Source organism: Anoplophora glabripennis, unplaced genomic scaffold (assembly GCF_000390285.2).
Source record: "Anoplophora glabripennis isolate ALB-LARVAE unplaced genomic scaffold, Agla_2.0 scaffold18, whole genome shotgun sequence".
Taxonomy (NCBI): Eukaryota; Metazoa; Arthropoda; class Insecta; order Coleoptera; family Cerambycidae; genus Anoplophora; species Anoplophora glabripennis.
Window position 1 is genome coordinate 1,319,534 of NW_019416221.1, and position 17,562 is coordinate 1,337,095.

General features: G+C 35.3%; 1 protein-coding gene and 1 long non-coding RNA gene across 4 annotated transcripts in view; one reads left to right on the forward strand and one right to left on the reverse strand.

The window, feature by feature from the left end:
• The first annotated feature begins 506 nt into the window (after positions 1-506).
• Positions 507-10,202, forward strand: LOC108908301. The gene is made up of 3 exons (XR_001964361.1): positions 507-652; positions 793-899; positions 10,000-10,202. It is a non-coding gene; the product is annotated as an uncharacterized LOC108908301 (long non-coding RNA).
• LOC108908300 (failed axon connections) overlaps positions 2,472-17,562 on the reverse strand; it is a 98,663-nt gene continuing 83,572 nt past the window's right edge. For 2 of the 3 annotated variants that reach the window (XM_018712317.2, XM_018712319.1), the window contains exons 2-5: positions 6,244-6,582; positions 3,945-4,091; positions 3,587-3,880; positions 2,472-3,305 (exon numbers count right to left, since the gene is read on the reverse strand). In XM_018712317.2, coding sequence (XP_018567833.1) covers positions 3,234-3,305; positions 3,587-3,880; positions 3,945-4,091; positions 6,244-6,582 — 852 coding nt within the window. In that variant the 3' untranslated portion in view covers positions 2,472-3,233. The remainder of the gene's footprint in view (positions 3,306-3,586; positions 3,881-3,944; positions 4,092-6,243; positions 6,583-17,562) is intronic. The other variant, XM_018712318.2, reaches the window with a different exon arrangement.

Genomic DNA, 17,562 nt, shown 5'->3' on the forward strand with positions numbered 1-17,562 from the left:
ATTAATTCCTGCAACTAAGAATTTGGGTATCTACATCCTGGCTGCTAAGAAGTATTCCATAAGAATAATATACAATAAACAATAGATACAATTGTCCTATTAGGGGTTACATAAGTGTATATTGTGTTGCCTACCCATAGATTATTTTTCTTCTAAACCTTAGAGCATAAACTACATGGAGTAAGCGCGCTTACAGCGACCGTGTACACGGGTGACAGAAAGAGATAGTTTGGGTACTATCTTCCTCTCCCGCGCAAGCACGTGATTGGATAAGGCAACTCCGCTCTCTAGCGTGCTGAAGCTGAACGGTTAGAGGGAGAGAAAGCAAGTACCCAAACTATCGCCTTTTCGCTCTACAGAATCTACTTTTTAACACGGTGCTTTTTCCATGCAGTAATATATGCTATAACTATCAAAATACTAAGAGTTCTCTTGTATAATAGTTATGTCTAACCTTGTACATTATGTAATAAAAATTATCTTTTTAAGTTGGGATAATAAAGGAAATTACCTTAACCTTTGTGCGTGAATCACAAATAGAGAAGAAAAAGTAGAATAGTTGTTCGGTGATCTTGATTCCATATATTTTAGACCATGCACTATTTTAAAAATTTTTGATAGTTTGATAGCACAAATTTAGTGGTAGATAAAGGTATTTATCCAATTTTATTTTACAAACTAATATGAGAATGATATGTTTTAAATAACCATTTCTATAGAATTTGTTTTTATTGATTCTCAATTATCCTTTCGTTTACAAATACATATTTAAATGTTTTCTGTTTGTTTCAGGTTTTTCTAATTCTCTGGAAAAACTACGTTACAGTATATTAGACGATTTTATTAGTTCAAGATCACACTTGTTGCTCCTGTGATGATTGAGAGGGACTTTTCCGAATGTAAGTAAGTAAGAACATTTAAGTATATTTTATTATTGCATAACTACAGAACTTATAGGAAGCGTTAGTGATACCTGAAAGTTTTCCTGTTAGGAATATTTATTTCGGGAGAAAGTAGATAAAAAAGGAATAGATATTCACAAATTTCAGAATTCCTTATGATTTATTGATGGATTAGATAAGTAGCAGTTAAGTAATGCGATTATTTAATATACAGGGTGTTTCTGAAATAAGTGCTTTCCTTGATAAGGGTGTCAGAGGGCACGAAATTAATCAGCATTTATTAAACAACTGATGGTCTAAGTGCTTCTATTTTCGAGAAAATTTACCATAAATGTAAGCTGACCCTGTGCATCTTGTGCACGTGCATGCATTGTGAGTTGCAGTGTTATTTAGCCAACATATAAAACTGATAGTACCGTATGGCGTGTACTACGGGAACAATTATTATACCGCTTTTATGTACAAAAGGTTTGGGCATTAAATAACAATGATTTTCAGCCCTGTGTGAAAAATAGCACAAGATTCGGATTTTACAATGTGCATTTTTTAGAGGAATGTTGTTTTATTAAAGAGAGCGTACTAAACGTTTACAACATTCATTGGTAAGATGAAAATCCCCACGATCTCGGTTCCAGCAACGGTTTTCAGTGAATGTGTGGTGTGGTGTGTTTGATGACAGAATTTTGACCGTTGTTTGGAAGCATGTTTATTAGCACATGAAAGCAAATTTAAACAATTTTTGTAGAGCATATCCTTTATTATTTAAACGAGATTTGAATAAGTTTCAGCATTTTCGAATACAAAATTTAAACCGTCAAAACAGCTATCTCTTTCAATCGATGTATTACTCATTTAGTCATAACTGACACTTTATTATACTTCACTTCACGTGATTGTAGATCACTGAATAGTCATCACTAATTTAGTCCGACGATTTATTCGGTTAGTTTTAGTCACAATTGAATTCAACTAATGCCCGTCTCTGATAATGTTTTATCATTTACTGACAAAATAGTCCCTCCCTCTCATATATTATCAGGCTACTGTTAGTAGATATACCCGTACACAAATTGAGTTAATTTTTTACCTTTTTTGCCATGCATTTGTGATGCTTTTTAAAAACTTAACTTTCCACAACTCACAAGTAGAGCAACATAGGGCTGAGGTATATTTGGACGAGTTATCATACTTTGGCTTTGGATATTTAAATACACCCTGCGTTAGGAGTCGCTGGTTTATCTAATACAGTATTTCCCATTCAACCAATCAGCGATCGCATTATCTCGAGTGTAAACGTAATGGTTTGTCATTGTTCATTGTATACGAATCATTAATATTGGCGATGCCAAGGTTTAGGAATATTTAGTTGACAGTACGTCGCGCAATGTTGGTTGCTTGGCTTGTAATTATCTAAGGGTGCTGTATACTTGACGATTTAATTAAATCCAGTTTGATCGCTATAGTAAGAAACATTCGATTGATCCTTCCGAAAATCCAAACGTCGGTATTCCCCACTGTCGAAAGCGCTTCTTGAAATGGGTCGGGCGAGTCGGAAAACAAACGACACGATTTAAAATACCAATTTATTTATTTAAATTATAATAGCATACAACACAGTTGTAAAGTCAATTAAAATTACAATAAAATCTAAATTAAAATTTCAACATGATAGTCAATCTATTGAGCTTGAGAGAGATGTACGATCATGTCAATAACTCGTCGCGGCCCGATAGACGAGGAGCGTTGAACCTTAAAATTAATTATCCATTAAAAAAATACAAAAATCTACAGTAGATAGAACTGTCAAGCAATGTTAATTTTGTGATGCAATGTTAAAATGTGGAATGGATACAATGAATATAATGTACTACTAACTGGATATAATATATTTCGTACATTAAGACTGCACTAACACGGATAAGCCCCGAAAGGGGCAGTCCCTGGTTCGGACTGGCGAAATCCTCTTTCGTCGGCCTGGACCTGTCGCGCGCCCTTCAGGGCTTGTCGGACATACAATTGCTTACGATAGAAAAAAAAAACTAGCTAAAATTATTTATACAAACAATTAACCTTAACTATGCAATGAATATATTTTATGAATAAAACTGTCCTCTATATTTTATAAAAAAAGCTACAATCATCTTTCACTGACGAGTATTTCAAATATATTCCAATAAAAAATGTGTTAATATATGGATGAATCTTATACACTAGATTGTTGCACATAGTTTGAGATATAAAATCAAAGTATTTATAAGGTTTAAGTAAAAAGGAAAAAGGAAAAGGGATATAGGTGCCTCGGCAGTGGGCTCGGGAGACCGTCGGGTCTCTTTATTTTCCTTCCTTCTCTTTGTTCTCTGCCGTCTCTTTCTCTTTAGCTTTGTCCTTCTCCTTTTCGTCAGCCTATCAAACAGAGACATTCATTACAGCCAAGACAACAATTTTAGTAACTTTGTTAGAGATGCCGATCCTAGTCTAATTCAGGGTAAATTTAACTACAAGGCACAAGCGCAGCTCTTTCATTCTCAACAGAATTTTATTCCGTTTCTAAACTAATCTGGGACCGCTACTTGTGAACAAAGCTACTTTTAAATTATTTCCTTCAATATCAAAGCCGGTATCAGCCGATGGAATCCCAATTTTATATTTCCTAAACTTAAAAACTCAGACATCCTTGTACATACCTTCTCCTTCTCTATGTCCTTCTCCTCGGGCTCCTTCTCCTTGTCGCCTTCCTTCTCGTCTTTGCTCTCCTCCTTGTTGTCTTTGGATTCCTCTGGAGCGGGCTTAGGCAGATGAGAGTTCAAGTCCAGGGTCGTGCAGATGTCGTCCCAGTCGGGGAAGCAACGCTCCTTCATGCGATTCACAAGGCCTACAAGGTTTGGACAGGATTCGGTCATGAAATCGCGGAGGGAGTAGCTCACCTCCTTGTCGATGAAGTAGATTTGAGCGAGGTGGGCAAACACAACTACGTCCAACTGAAAAATGCATAAAATAATTTTTTGAACATATTAGATTTGCATTGTCAACACAAATACTCACATTCGTGGGCTCGTCTCCGAAGAAGAAAGGTTTATCGGCGAGCATGTCGGAGAGCACCTTCAGATCCTCCTGTCCGAACTCGTTGATCTCTTCCGCCGAATGGACTCCTATACCCTGGGCTTTTACCTTTTTCGAACCCTGGAACCACTAAATTGTCAATGTTGGATTAAAAAAACACCTCTAAGAACACAATGCTGGAAGAGACATGCTTCTACACCGATACGGATGCAGGGAGCAGTTAAGACAAAGAAAATGAAAAGGACCAGTGCCACCACCAGAACCAAAGATTAATAACTGTTAATTACTGCATTTGTTGGATACAACATGAATGGTGGATACTATGTTAATATCTGCAGATTTATGCTAAAAAGAATCGACTAAATTGAAAAGTGAAATTGTCAAACCTATATGTATGTAATTTTTATATTTATCGACAGTTTTTAATTAACTTCCTTTGCCAAATAGGTCTGCTACAGTGTGTATGGTAAAAAAACACATTATTGAAGTATGACGCAGAACACTCTATATATCTTTTTTGTAATAAAAATTGATCTATCTAAACAAATTGCAGCAAAAACTTTCATTGAATTACAAAGGTGAGAAATATAAAATTAATTTTAATAAGTGGGAAACCAACAGGCACCAATCATTTCTTTATGTTAACTTGGTTATTAAATCGAAATGGATGCCATGTCAGATGCATAACTGAAAAAATTAATGGCAATGAAAAAAAAAACGTAACATGAACGGCATGCATCTAACATTTTTTGCAAACCATAAATATCTAATTATGTATCTATTAATTAAAATAAATAATAAAATGATGTTAGTAACAATGATTAAATAACACAATATAGGATATTAGTACCAAGTTGAAAATGTGATTTGAATAAAAAATATATAATGCATTGGTCTAAAACAAATTTATAAAAAAAATAGAGGTGAACAGTTTTAAAATTTTTATCACCCATTTCAAATTGGTACATCTGAAATATAGTACCTTGCATAAAGCAAACTGACATGAAATTATATACAAAATTAGGATTAGGATAGTCTTGATGGGAATTAATTTGCCTAAGCGTGTTTCAAATTGACTGCCACTTTTATCGTTTAATCAAGTCCAAGCCCATCAAGACTTTTTCCTCCCCCTCAATTTAATAAAGTCTGCCTGCTCCGCACCACATCCCTAAATCAGATCCTTCCATAAACCGGATTCAAACGATTCTAATAGCAATATAATATCAGACAAGTTTTATTGCGCCATATTTTCCCCCGGTGATTTTTCGATAGTTCGATCGTCAAATTTATAGACCTTATGTAAGAACAGGAGCCCAACCTACGGCGTGGAAACGATTACGGTATCTGCAGAGGACGGGAAGAGCAGGCAGCGCTGATCGCGAAAATTCTATTCTAGGAAGAGTTTACATTGCAGAGACTTAACGAAGTTAGACGCGAGGAATCCTCGAGGAAATCAAGATTGACGTCTCAATGTTATTAGCCGTAGGAAAGTTACGTTGCGCGCTGTTTCTGCGTTCGAACGCGAGGGTGATTTTTTTTTAATTTCTTTGATGTTGAAGACGTGGAAGATGGCCATGAATTAACGTTCGTCAAATGAATGTGGTCTACGGAATTTAATTTCGTCAACAGCAAATATAGTCGTCGCAAGACATTTATGATTTTATGGCGTTAGCGACTATGACGTCATTAAAGCAGTAGTTACAACGCAAAAAAATCTTGAAGCAGAACTATTAGAGGTGTTTCAATATCTCATGAGCCGCGAAATGCGCGAAAGGCGTGGCGTATCCGCATAATTCTTCTAATAAGCACGTTGTGAAAACATTGACTCAGAACTAGACCATGTGCATTATTACAAGTAGAAATGAAGTAAGGCGCTCGGGCATCAATAAAGTCAACTGGCGAACGTTCGCCGTTATATATATTTATATATATTTTTATTGTTTAATTTAAAGTAATAAAGAATAGGACATTTTATTATGATATTTGTAATCGGATCAAAGGCTTGTTTACGCTACGAGAGCTCGAGAGAGAGACTGTGAATAATTGGTGTAATGTTTTTAGGACGTAGAATAATTTAGGCGACGGTCGGAATTATGTTTCTGCGCATATGAAGGTCAAAGCTCATAAGATTTTAAAACACCTCTACATGCCACGAGGAAAATATTCCCTCTTTTTTCGTAACCTTCCTAGATTTCTGCTTATTCTGCACAATATTAAAACCACGATGCTAACTAAACGTCGAACTAGAACTAAAACGAGATCGGTAAAAGAGAAATCCTACCTTTCTGCCAAATGCGAATTTGAAGAAGAAATTGAGGATGCCGTTGGGTATCCTGGTGCCGAGGGCGTGCTGCAGGTTGACCTTGTAACCTTTGAGGACCTGGTCGGGGTACTTGGTGCGCCACCACATCACCACCCAGGCGAGGTGGTTCTCGATCATGGAGATGGTGGCGTGCGCGAGGTTCCTCTGTTCGATGCTGAGGCCGGCGTCGAGGTCGTGGCCGAATTTCTGCGACAGCTCCTTGATGATGATGGCACTGTCGGCGATCTCCTCACCGTTGAGCTCCACGAACGGCAGCTGGCCCTTCTTTGAGCGGTACTTCATCTTGTGGTCCACATTCTGGAACGGAGATATTTACTGTAGATTCGCCAGTTAATTTGAAAACAATGAACTATTTAAAAAAAATACAACGGAGCTATACACGGATACAAATAGGTTTGTGCTTCTGACTGAGGCAGAGCTGCGCGAGTGAGAAAGAACGCATTCGGCTAAAAAGAATAAGACGCAGGCTCGGCAATTTGGGATAAGAGCGTTTCCCTTGCCATGCCCAGTGCGCATGTGTGGGCGGAGCTATCAGACGCAAACTTATTTGTATGGGTCTGTACTAATATTACTGTACATTATATTACACTATAATATAAAAGCGTTTAAGGTTTAAGTATGGAATGTGCTATATGTTCAACTTAAAAACAGACGCTCTTTCCAGAAATGCAATAATATACGAGGGGTTCCATTTAAAATAAGAAAGTTAGACTTATCGACTTCCGGTACAACTGTAAGTACGATGACCGTGAAAATAACGATTGGACCTATTTTTATCGTAAAACCCTGTAGATATTTAATCGATATACGTACGTTAAAAAAGAAATAAAATAAATACAGAGATGCTTTTGCCGAGGCCCCCGTCGAATGTTTGTTTTTCTTGCCGTTAAACTCCGTTAAATTTAGCTTATCACAAAGAGGCATTTATACGCCTGCACCTCACTTACAGACAATTAACTGCCGCACGGTTATTCCGCGATTGAGCCACAGGCAGTTTTTATTGTACACTAATTGGGCCTGACGGATCGACGACGCCGTTATGGATTCGTTATTGCGCCTCCTCTGTATGCTGACTCTCATTAGGGATCGGCCTCTGGATGCAAATGAATGGCGGCTTTGTACTGTTGCAACGGATTGCACAAAACCGCGGGTCAAGCGGAATGTCGGCGCGGGACGGTTTCGCAACGTTGCTGGTTTTTATGGGACGGTTCCCAGGCGTTTTCAGGCCGTCTCCGTTACGGGATGCAAGCGATGGTGTTGTCTGTTATACTTTGAGATTGCGGTGTTCGTTAATTTGTTAAAATCTCCCACAACATTCGAAATATACAGCTCAGGATATCTTAGTGATGAAAAATCAAAGTGTGAAATTGACTAAGTTTTGAATGATTTCAAATAATTCATTTTTAAGTAGGTACCTACATTATGATTGCATCCTAGGTAATAAAATCTCAATTTCTGTGCGTTTCAAACGGTTCCATTAGAATGTTTTAGCAGAGTATTTGTTTATATCGACAAAACAACAAATTTATATACACATAAAATATGATCCTCGGTACTTAAGTCTGTTTTAAAATCTATTTATATACAGCGTCGACAAAATGTGTTGACCACATGTGGGCTGCGTAAGGAAGAAATGTAGGTAACATCCTATGTAAGGAATGCCATGTAATTACTGGTATGGCCTTGCATTTTTCACATTCCGACAACTAACGATCCTATGATACCAGAATGTAAAAGAAGTCAATGTGAATTTCGACTCAACAATTCTAAAAACCTAAAATGTCGAACAAAATTCGACAAAAACACTAAAATTTATGTCAGGCAATACTTGATGTTCGTAGGATATTTAGACTTTCTTTCCTAAACCCTGTTTTGTTTCTAGACAGTGGTTTCCTAAATTTTGAATAGTGTTATTTCATTTGTTAATGTGAATTTTATATTATTTTGTTAAAAATTTATAGGTGTCGACTGAATTTATTTAAATTTGAGCGATATTGCCAGATTTATCAGAACTAAATAATAGTTTTTCTGTGGCTTAAGGTACAGCGTTGGATAATTAAAAAAAGTTCATTTCGTTGGACATACACACACACAAAAAAGACTATTCAAGTCGAAACACCGTAAAATTCTTCGTAAAAAGTTATTATATATTTTCAAAAACGCACTGCTTTTTCTAATATCTTTTTAATTTTTGATATATTGCTTTATTTAATATAATAATTTTTAGAACATTTAACGGCGTCTTTATCTCTTATATTTTTCGTGATATTCATGCATCGAAAAAATGACCCGCCTGTTACAATAAAAAATTAACACCCCTGCTCTGTTCCAACGTGTCTTTCATATCTCAATCGCGCCTCCAGACCAGAGTGGTCGAGGGCTTCAACTATCGATTCGCGGTGTACGCACACAAGGGGTCATTTTAGAAATTACCAATTTAGAGAAACGTTTGGCACCCCTGGCATACATAGCCGGCTTGATCAATACGATTCAGTACTCGCGACGCAACCCCGGTCGTGACACCCCCCACCCCACCCGTCGGCGGGCGTCTGCCGCGTCGTCATGACGACTGGCGTCCCTCTCGCCGCCCCTCCGCCCCGGGACGCCGTTATCAGCTTCGGTCGAGTGTGTTTGTACTTTGTATCTATTTTACGTAACTTTTCGATTGGGCACAATCGCGGCAGGCGCTGTTAGTCCGTCGGTGTGAAAAAACTAAACATCCCTTAAATATAACAGAGCGACAAAAGTATTTATCGACTACCGCAACAGATTTACGCGCAAATTATTTGAGGGGTTACAAACATCCCTTAAATATTAAATTAAGTAACTACTAACCGGACCTAGATCTAGAAATGCGATATGGTGTATAAAGTAAAGCTTTCCTAAAACGACTGCCGAAAGGGCTAAATTATATGGAGGGTTCAAATACCCCGGAAAAATACACGGAGGCACGCAAAAAAAAAGTCCAAACCCAAGACACTCGCATATCAATTTCGAAGCAATTCGATGCCCTGAACACGATCATGTATGTAGTCAGAATTCATGACTTCCCTATGAATTTCGAAAAAATGAAATTTTTGGGTGTAAACTGGCCCAAAACTGATTGTTTCCTAAATTTTATCCAAATACATCATTTTAGTAGTATTTTGAGATTTTTGAGGCACTAAACACGACGATATTAGTAAAATTTACCCAAGACCTCGTATTCCTCAGAAAATGCACTATTTGGGTGAAAACTAACCCACATATGGGTCAAAACTTTCCTAGTTGAAAATTAAATACAGGTATGTAAAATTAGCACTAATTTTGGATTTTTTGAGAAATATCGAGGTCAGAGGTACACTCACTACTGGTATCGTATTAAGCGTTTCAAGATACTATGAAAATTATATATTTGGACAAAATTTAGAAGAAAATCAGTTTTGGCTCATATTTCGACCAGTTTTCTCCGAAATTCATGAAATCATGAAATTTTGACTACAGGATCGTATTCAGCGTATCTAATTGTGGAAATGATATGTGGGTCTCTCGGGTTTAAACTTTTTTGTGTGCCTGTTGTTGGCTGAAAATGTTCTTAGAAACATTTCTCTTTAACAAATCAAAGCCTGTTTAATTCACTACTGATATCTTGTTTTTTTTTTGTTAAGGTTTAAGAACGAATATATAGTTAAAAATTTTGCCGAGTATAAGCATTTTTTGTATTCTTTTTTTCAGGAGGATTTCTGCAGGAAAACAGAAGGAGCAGCATTCGAAGATGTATGTTCCCAGTACCTAGACGTTGAATAGATCGTCTGGGGCTGGGAGTATATTTTTGATGTTGCTTCGATCGACGTGGCTACAAGAAAACGCAGCGTACAAATTCGCACGAAGAAACCAAATTCATTTTTTCCCTGGCAAAATGCATCTTTGTCCTTTTTTGTTACATACCGGCAAGCACTATTTTGTTAAATTAAAATAAAAGTTTCAATTAAATTTAAGACAGAGTTAATGTGGTTAAATTCTTAGCTACCTATTTTCCCTGCCGAATTTTTTGCTCCATTTTTTATTATAAAAAATTTCCCCTCCGCCCTCCCAACGAATTTTTTGCTCCATTTTTTATTATAAAAAATTTCCCCTCCGCCCTCCCACCGAATTTTTTGCTCCATTTTTTGTCATAAAAAATTTCCCCTCCGCCCTCCNTTTTGCTCCATTTTTTATTATAAAAAATTTCCCCTCCGCCCTCCCAACGAATTTTTTGCTCCATTTTTTATTATAAAAAATTTCCCCTCCGCCCTCCCACCGAATTTTTTGCTCCATTTTTTGTCATAAAAAATTTCCCCTCCGCCCTCCCTACGATTTTTTTGCCCCATTTTTTGTCGATTTTTAACAAAAAAACAAAAATAAAAATTTCAATTAAATTTTAAGGAAAATAGCGACGATTTTTTGTTAAATTGTTTGCTCCATTTTTTGTTATAAAAAATTTCCCCTCCGCCCTCCCACCGAATTTTTTGCTCCATTTTTTGCCATACAAAATTTCCCCTCCGCCCTCCCTACGATTTTTTTGCTCCATTTTTTGTCGATTTTTAACAAAAAACAAAAATACAAATTTCAATTAAATTTTAAGGAAAATAGCGACGATTTTTTGTTAAATTTTTTGCTCCATTTTTTGTTATAAAAAATTTCCCCTCCGCCCTCCCACCGAATTTTTTGCTCCATTTTTTGCCATAAAAAATTTCCCCTCCGCCCTCCCTACGATTTTTTTGCTCCATTTTTTGTCGATTTTTAACAAAAAACAAAAATACAAATTTCAATTAAATTTTAAGGAAAATAGCGACGATTTTTTGTTAAATTTTTTGCTCCATTTTTTGTTATAAAAAATTTCCCCTCCGCCCTCCCTCCGAATTTTTTGCTCCATTTTTTGCCATAAAAAATTTCCCCTCCGCCCTCCCTCCGATTTTTTTGCTCCATTTTTTGTTGATTTTTAACAAAAAACAAAAATATAAATTTCAATTAAATTTTAAGGAAAATAGCGCCGATTTTTTGTTAAATTTTTTGCTCCATTTTTTGTTATAAAAAATTTCCCCTCCGCCCTCCCAACGAATTTTTTGCTCCATTTTTTGCCATAAAAAATTTCCCCTCCGCCCTCCCTACGATTTTTTTGCACCATTTTTTGTCGATTTTCTACAAAAAAAATTAGCAAAAAATTTCCTCGCTCCGGATTAGAAATTGTAAATTAAAATTAAATTTTAAATAAAATAGTTTTTCTTGTTGAATTTTTTGTGGATATACTCCCCTGCCATTTCAGGCTTGACCGAGAGGGGAATTTGTTTTTAACAAAAAAATTAATCTCTCGTTCCACACTTTTCCAGATTATTTCCAGATTGCCTGAACAATAACTTAATTTGAATTTTATGATTTTAAGGAATTGTTACCGTTTTAGTTTGATTGTATCAATGAAATTCATGAAATTTCACTTTTTAAATAAAACAGAAAAGAAGCCAAAAGTAAAATTTATTAATAATATCACAATATCTCTTCCACCAATATATAACACAATTTAATACATTGTAATAACTGATATATAAGATAAGGGTTGCCTAATAGCTTCATGCTTCGAAGATACAGGAGGAATGCGACACACCGGCTTTCCGTCGTTTCTCGACTGGTTTTGATGGTTCCGATTACGCAACATATTTCACCGTCTTCGTGGTCTAATTAACACTTTTCGAAAACTCGAGAGAATTCTATAAAATGAAAGAAAAGGATTGTTACATACAGGGTGCTTTGTACTATAATACACAATAAAACGATTAGCCATTTAGACAATGCACTGTTTTTTGTAGAAAAAAAAAACTCGCATTTTTCTCGGAAATTTTGAATAATTCACTCGCATTGCAAAAAATATATATCTCAATAATAAGAAGTTGGAATCATTTTTTCATAGCACCTGATCCCCCTTAAATTTCACTTTAAAACCTGGTTATTACACTCAAAATAAAAAACGTGACCAAAATTTCATTATACCAACCAAGAAAATTCCACGTAATTCTATTTTCGCTATGCTCTCTCATAACAAGGCAACTTTAATCTAGTAAACACCGACTAAGGTCTATTTTTAATACTTATTAGCTTATAAAAAAAAGTTTCCCAACAGATAAAACTTTCACTTTCCTATCGGTTGTAATCCAATTTGACTCGGTTAAGCCCACTTCAAAAGCGACGCTGCGGAAAATTACCAGGCGATAACCAATCATGCCATGGCCGTTATAAAAGCTTCTCCACGTTCAATTAACAATCAAGAAGACGACATCGTCGCCTCCAAGTTGGGGGGTGTCGAATGACGCCGAGATTAGTTCAAGGCTCTCGCCTGGTTTGTGGTTTCACTTGTCTCGAACCCGGGTGACATAGGGTTTCCTTCCATCGGGGTGTCGTCGAGTAATTCGTTCGTCCCGCCGATAAAATTCTTGAGATACCATACCGTGCTATCGGGAACCGCAATCGATAAGGCGAGGGAGACGAAGAAAATAGGCAGGATCCATTGAATTAGGAAGAAAAAGGAAGAGTGTTCTGTTACACTGGGCTAAAATCAGTTGGGAGAAAAATGTAATCAACACAGAAGGGGTACGGACATGTATCAAATTCCAATCAATATAGTAGTAGTATACGGTGACCATATCTTCTTTTCAGAAAAAAAAAAGTATAAAATTTAGAGAAATAAAACATAAATGCAAAAATACTTTATAAACGTAAAATATATCTTTTTATTGGACCAAACTATCTTATTTCCATTGAAAATAAATACATAAAATAACTAAACATAATTTATATACCGGGTGACCACGAGATTGCTACCCAGGCTCTAGCTTAGGCATGGAAAAATATATCGATTTCAAATTTTGGGCATGCAAAATTTACTCATAAAAATAACTGACCGTCACTTTCTGTTTGACCGGAAATGCCCTAAACTTTGTTATTTCATATGGATCGCCCTGTATATTATTTTTGTTTTCAATTCTGCTGAAGAAATAAGTTATCATATGACTTTGTCCCTTTCTTCGTTTTCTTTCAAAAGGATTTTATAAATAACACATTTGACATTTTAAAGCGCGATTTTCTCGGAAACTGTCAAAGGTATAGGACATAATACATATTTTAGTGTTAGTTCGTTCAGCAGAATTGAAAACTATAGAACCGATTTTAATGAAATTTGTTGTTTTGTTTTATTATACTCTAGTTTTTTTTTACCAAAATTAGAACGCCCTCGGAGCAATTAAGATATTTAAAAAAATTATCCCAAAAACTTGATTATTTTGTCTTTGATCATCAATTATTGCTATTTTGCAACATCGCGCGTCGGTAATAAATTTAAACATTTTAACTTACAGTATATTGTGCAAAATTCAATTCTAAAACGTTTTTCCTCTTCAATATTCTTTTAAAATGCATAGGTTCCAAGCATAGACCTTATAAACTACTGGACTCGCCCAACTGTCATTTTGCCTATATAAACGGCAATCGCTCAGACGTGTGCGAGAGAGATGGAGCTTGTAAGGGCTTAAGCTTCGTTCACAGAATTTCAACTGCAGCGCGCTACATTTAATTCAACCAATCAGCTAGCTATACTCGATTACTTACCCCTTTCTTCTGTTGGGCCGTATTCAAAGACTTTATAAAAATAATATAGAGATCAAAAGACAAAAAAAATCATTTTTTCCAATAGTGTAGGTATGTAAAAGGTTTTATTATCATTACTGGCCTAATGTAACAGTACAATATATTTGAATTGTTTTAGCTATAATATTCCAAGTAGTTTTTATATTGCTTTATTTATGTATTTCTCCATTTATTTTCCATTTCAAATATTTCATATTTTCTTGCTTTGCAGAACTGTATAAATTGATGTTTTCTTCGTTCAACATATTATTTGAATTTTTGTTAAGCACATTTCAGTTAAAACATTTTCATTATATTCGGATTGATGTTAAAAAATAATTTAAGGGCCCCATATTCTTTAAATAGTGTTTTCCGCAAAGACAAATAATTTCAAACATTTAATAACTGAATAATCTAAAGCTTATCAAATAATAGGAATGTTATGTCATGCCATCTGGTTATTTTCAAAGACGCCGCAGTAAAACGAATAAACAGGTGCAAAAAACGATCAAACCATCAAGGTTTTAGGTACTGAAATCTTCGAAAATACTAACTTTTTTATATATAATTCCACATGTAAATATTCTTATAACATTTACTTGCTTAGTCCTACATATAAAATTGTTTACTTTTATTTATAAGTACGTGAAAATAATTCTTAAAATGTGGGGTTAGAATAACAGCAAACGCATGTTTTACAAACGCTTTTTTTTTAGTTATTATTTTATTTGAGTAAATTTAAATGGTAACAATGAATAAACAAAACATCAAGGATTTTATTTTTGTGCTTACTTTTGTTCTACACGTTTTACTTTCAAAGATTTCAGTACCTAAAAACGCCAGAAATTTCACTATTTCTCGGCCGGGAATATGGCCACCTTAAAGAGTAACACATTTAAAAGCGGCAAAATTTGGACGTTAAAATGACATTTTATTTTAAAGATGGGGGAAATAATATAATCTAATAAGTTATCATCGGAAACAACTCTACTTGGCTATTGTTTTCAGAAAGATGCAAAAGGTATAAACATGCCCCTCTTACATCCAAGAAGTGCGATATTTCGACAGATCCGCCCGGTCTATTGACAGTACGATCCGTATCGCTTTATCATCGACACTTTGGAGAGGCACTTTTCATTGCACCGAATTCTGGCCCGCGTACAGAAAAATAGTTTATCAAACAAATACAACGCCTGTCAAGACAAATAATTCGCAATTACGCGCCCCGGTCCTGCCTCTATAAATCATGTTCGTGAATAGGGCTGTACTTGAAATTGAATCGACATTTTTTTACTTTCCCTTCTTTAATTAAAATTCCATTGTGTGCGCTTTTGCAGCGCTCTTTATGAACCGGCGGCACGGAAGAGGCTAATGATTTACGTTTCCATTAATTTTCATGTAGCTCAAGTTCTGCCTTAAGAGCCGCTCTCAATTACTGTTGATAAAATTTTTATGTCACAATTAAAACGAAAGTGGCAGAAAAATTGTTATTTATGTAACAACGGTGTAAATTTTTTCACGAGAATAAACGCCTTCGTCCATTAAATAACATTGTTAGATACTAAATTGCATAGTAAAAATAATAAACGTTCAGTATATGAGATTAAGTTTTATTATTTATAATGAAAATATGTCCCCTCTAGAAAAGTTGCGAGAAAATCCTCACTCCCGCATGTACGAGGATAAAAAGGAAAATTTTCGGCATATAGAAACCGATGCAAATCATCGGTCCCCAAAATCAATTTTTCTGTACCGTGAAGCGCGAATTTCGCATCGATCACGCGTTCAATCAAGCATCAACGCCATAAAATCCCCCTCCCTTTTCCTACGGTGACACCGAAAAATACGGCCATCATCCATCACTGCATGCAACGCAATCGCGACGGCCGATCGCCTACTGTAACGTACCGTAAAACAAAACAGATCGGGTTTATTATACACGTTGTTTGGACTTAATTTCCCTACATTGTTCGACGTTAGCGTTACACTTCCAGCGGGTCTTGTTGTTCCATGGTCCACGCTTTGTCTGCTGTGCCCTTTTCGATGTGAAAATAAGCTAATGCGCCTCGGTATCGGTGTAGGTTGAAAGGAGCAGTGACCCGCGGTGTACGGGCCTTGGAGTTTCAAGTGTGCGCACGGGTTTACGTCGAATTCTATTATACGCGGATACAGGATGTATAAGAGCGAAGAACCAAGTGGCGCCCTATATTTTAATTTCTTATATTCAATAAAACGCATAATTTTTTTTCCATTTTCATAAAAAACATATTTTTCATAGTTGTGCATAAAAACGCAGTACGGCCCTGGAATGTACGGTTAATTCACGGACCCTAATTATGAGTGTGAAATTTAATTGTTCCCGTTTATTTCCGGTTTGGTTATAATTTTTCCTATAAACATAAATTTATAATGGCTTTATTTGGACCAAGAGGTTTATACTAAAATCAATGTATTTAGTTTTTCAGCGTTTTTAGCGTTGAACTGTTTTTTTTTTTATTATAATTTTTAACTTTTTTACATTTGGATTTTATTTCTGAGTAACTTTTAGCAAATATATGGAAAGTTTTGCGTATAAGAAAATATATTTCTGCATAACGTTTCACAGATTTTCAAAGGGTTTCTCCTGTTTCATCTTGATGTAAACTTTTCTCTGAAGTATTCCTGTAAATAAGGATTTATTTACTGAGGCCGCAATTGGAAACTTTTGGGATTTATAGAAAAAAAAAATATGTACAGAAAGCGCTGATAAATAAACCAATTCCAGTCCATTTACCGGATAGATTTATGGCTGACGGGCAGAAACTCTGCGGCAAGAAAGAAAAAGTAACCTAGATTTTTATTTATCGATTTACCCATAAATCTCGCTGAAAATCCTGGTAAAAGGAACTGAGTGGCAAATGTCAATGTTATAAATCAATTAGTAGAACCGAGGATAACACACAGGATATTTTGGTAAATTCAACGTCAATCTGTTGGCATTACAGGTATAACAGGAATTGGAACAAAAAAAAACATTACCATGGTATCTACATAAAAAATACTTGTTTAAAACACGGTATAAAAAAAATCTATTTTATCCACAAACACCTTATAATCCGACTTTTATCCACACATATGAACCCTCTAAAGTTATACTTTATCCACTAGTGGAATAAAGTAACTTTATTTCTTAGCAGAATAATGAAAAAATAATAAACTTTTGTAATATCACATTTCATTACATTTCGTTACTAACAACCCATGTAGCACTGTTGCCATCATTTTCGGAACGCATAACATCTGCCGAAGTTTGTGAAGAATTTGCACAAATAAACATTCTTGCGTGGATAAAACACAAATAAAAAAAATAACTATTATTCTTTTCAGAAGGAATATAAAAGCTTTAACTCAACATTATAATCGAGCTTGTCTGGTCTGTCCTTTAAGAGGATTAGCAAACTTAAAGCGAAGCAAAGATAAATTTATTTCTAGAATATCCAGGGCTTAGGATTTGCATTTTATATGAATTTTAAAGAAAATTCGTATTAATTTGCGTCAGATTTAAAATAATTAAGTCGGCTTTTTTTAATGAATGATGGTTTAAATATAAAAAAATAGTTAAAATTAATACTTCTGAACTAAATAAAACAATTCATTTTTAATTCA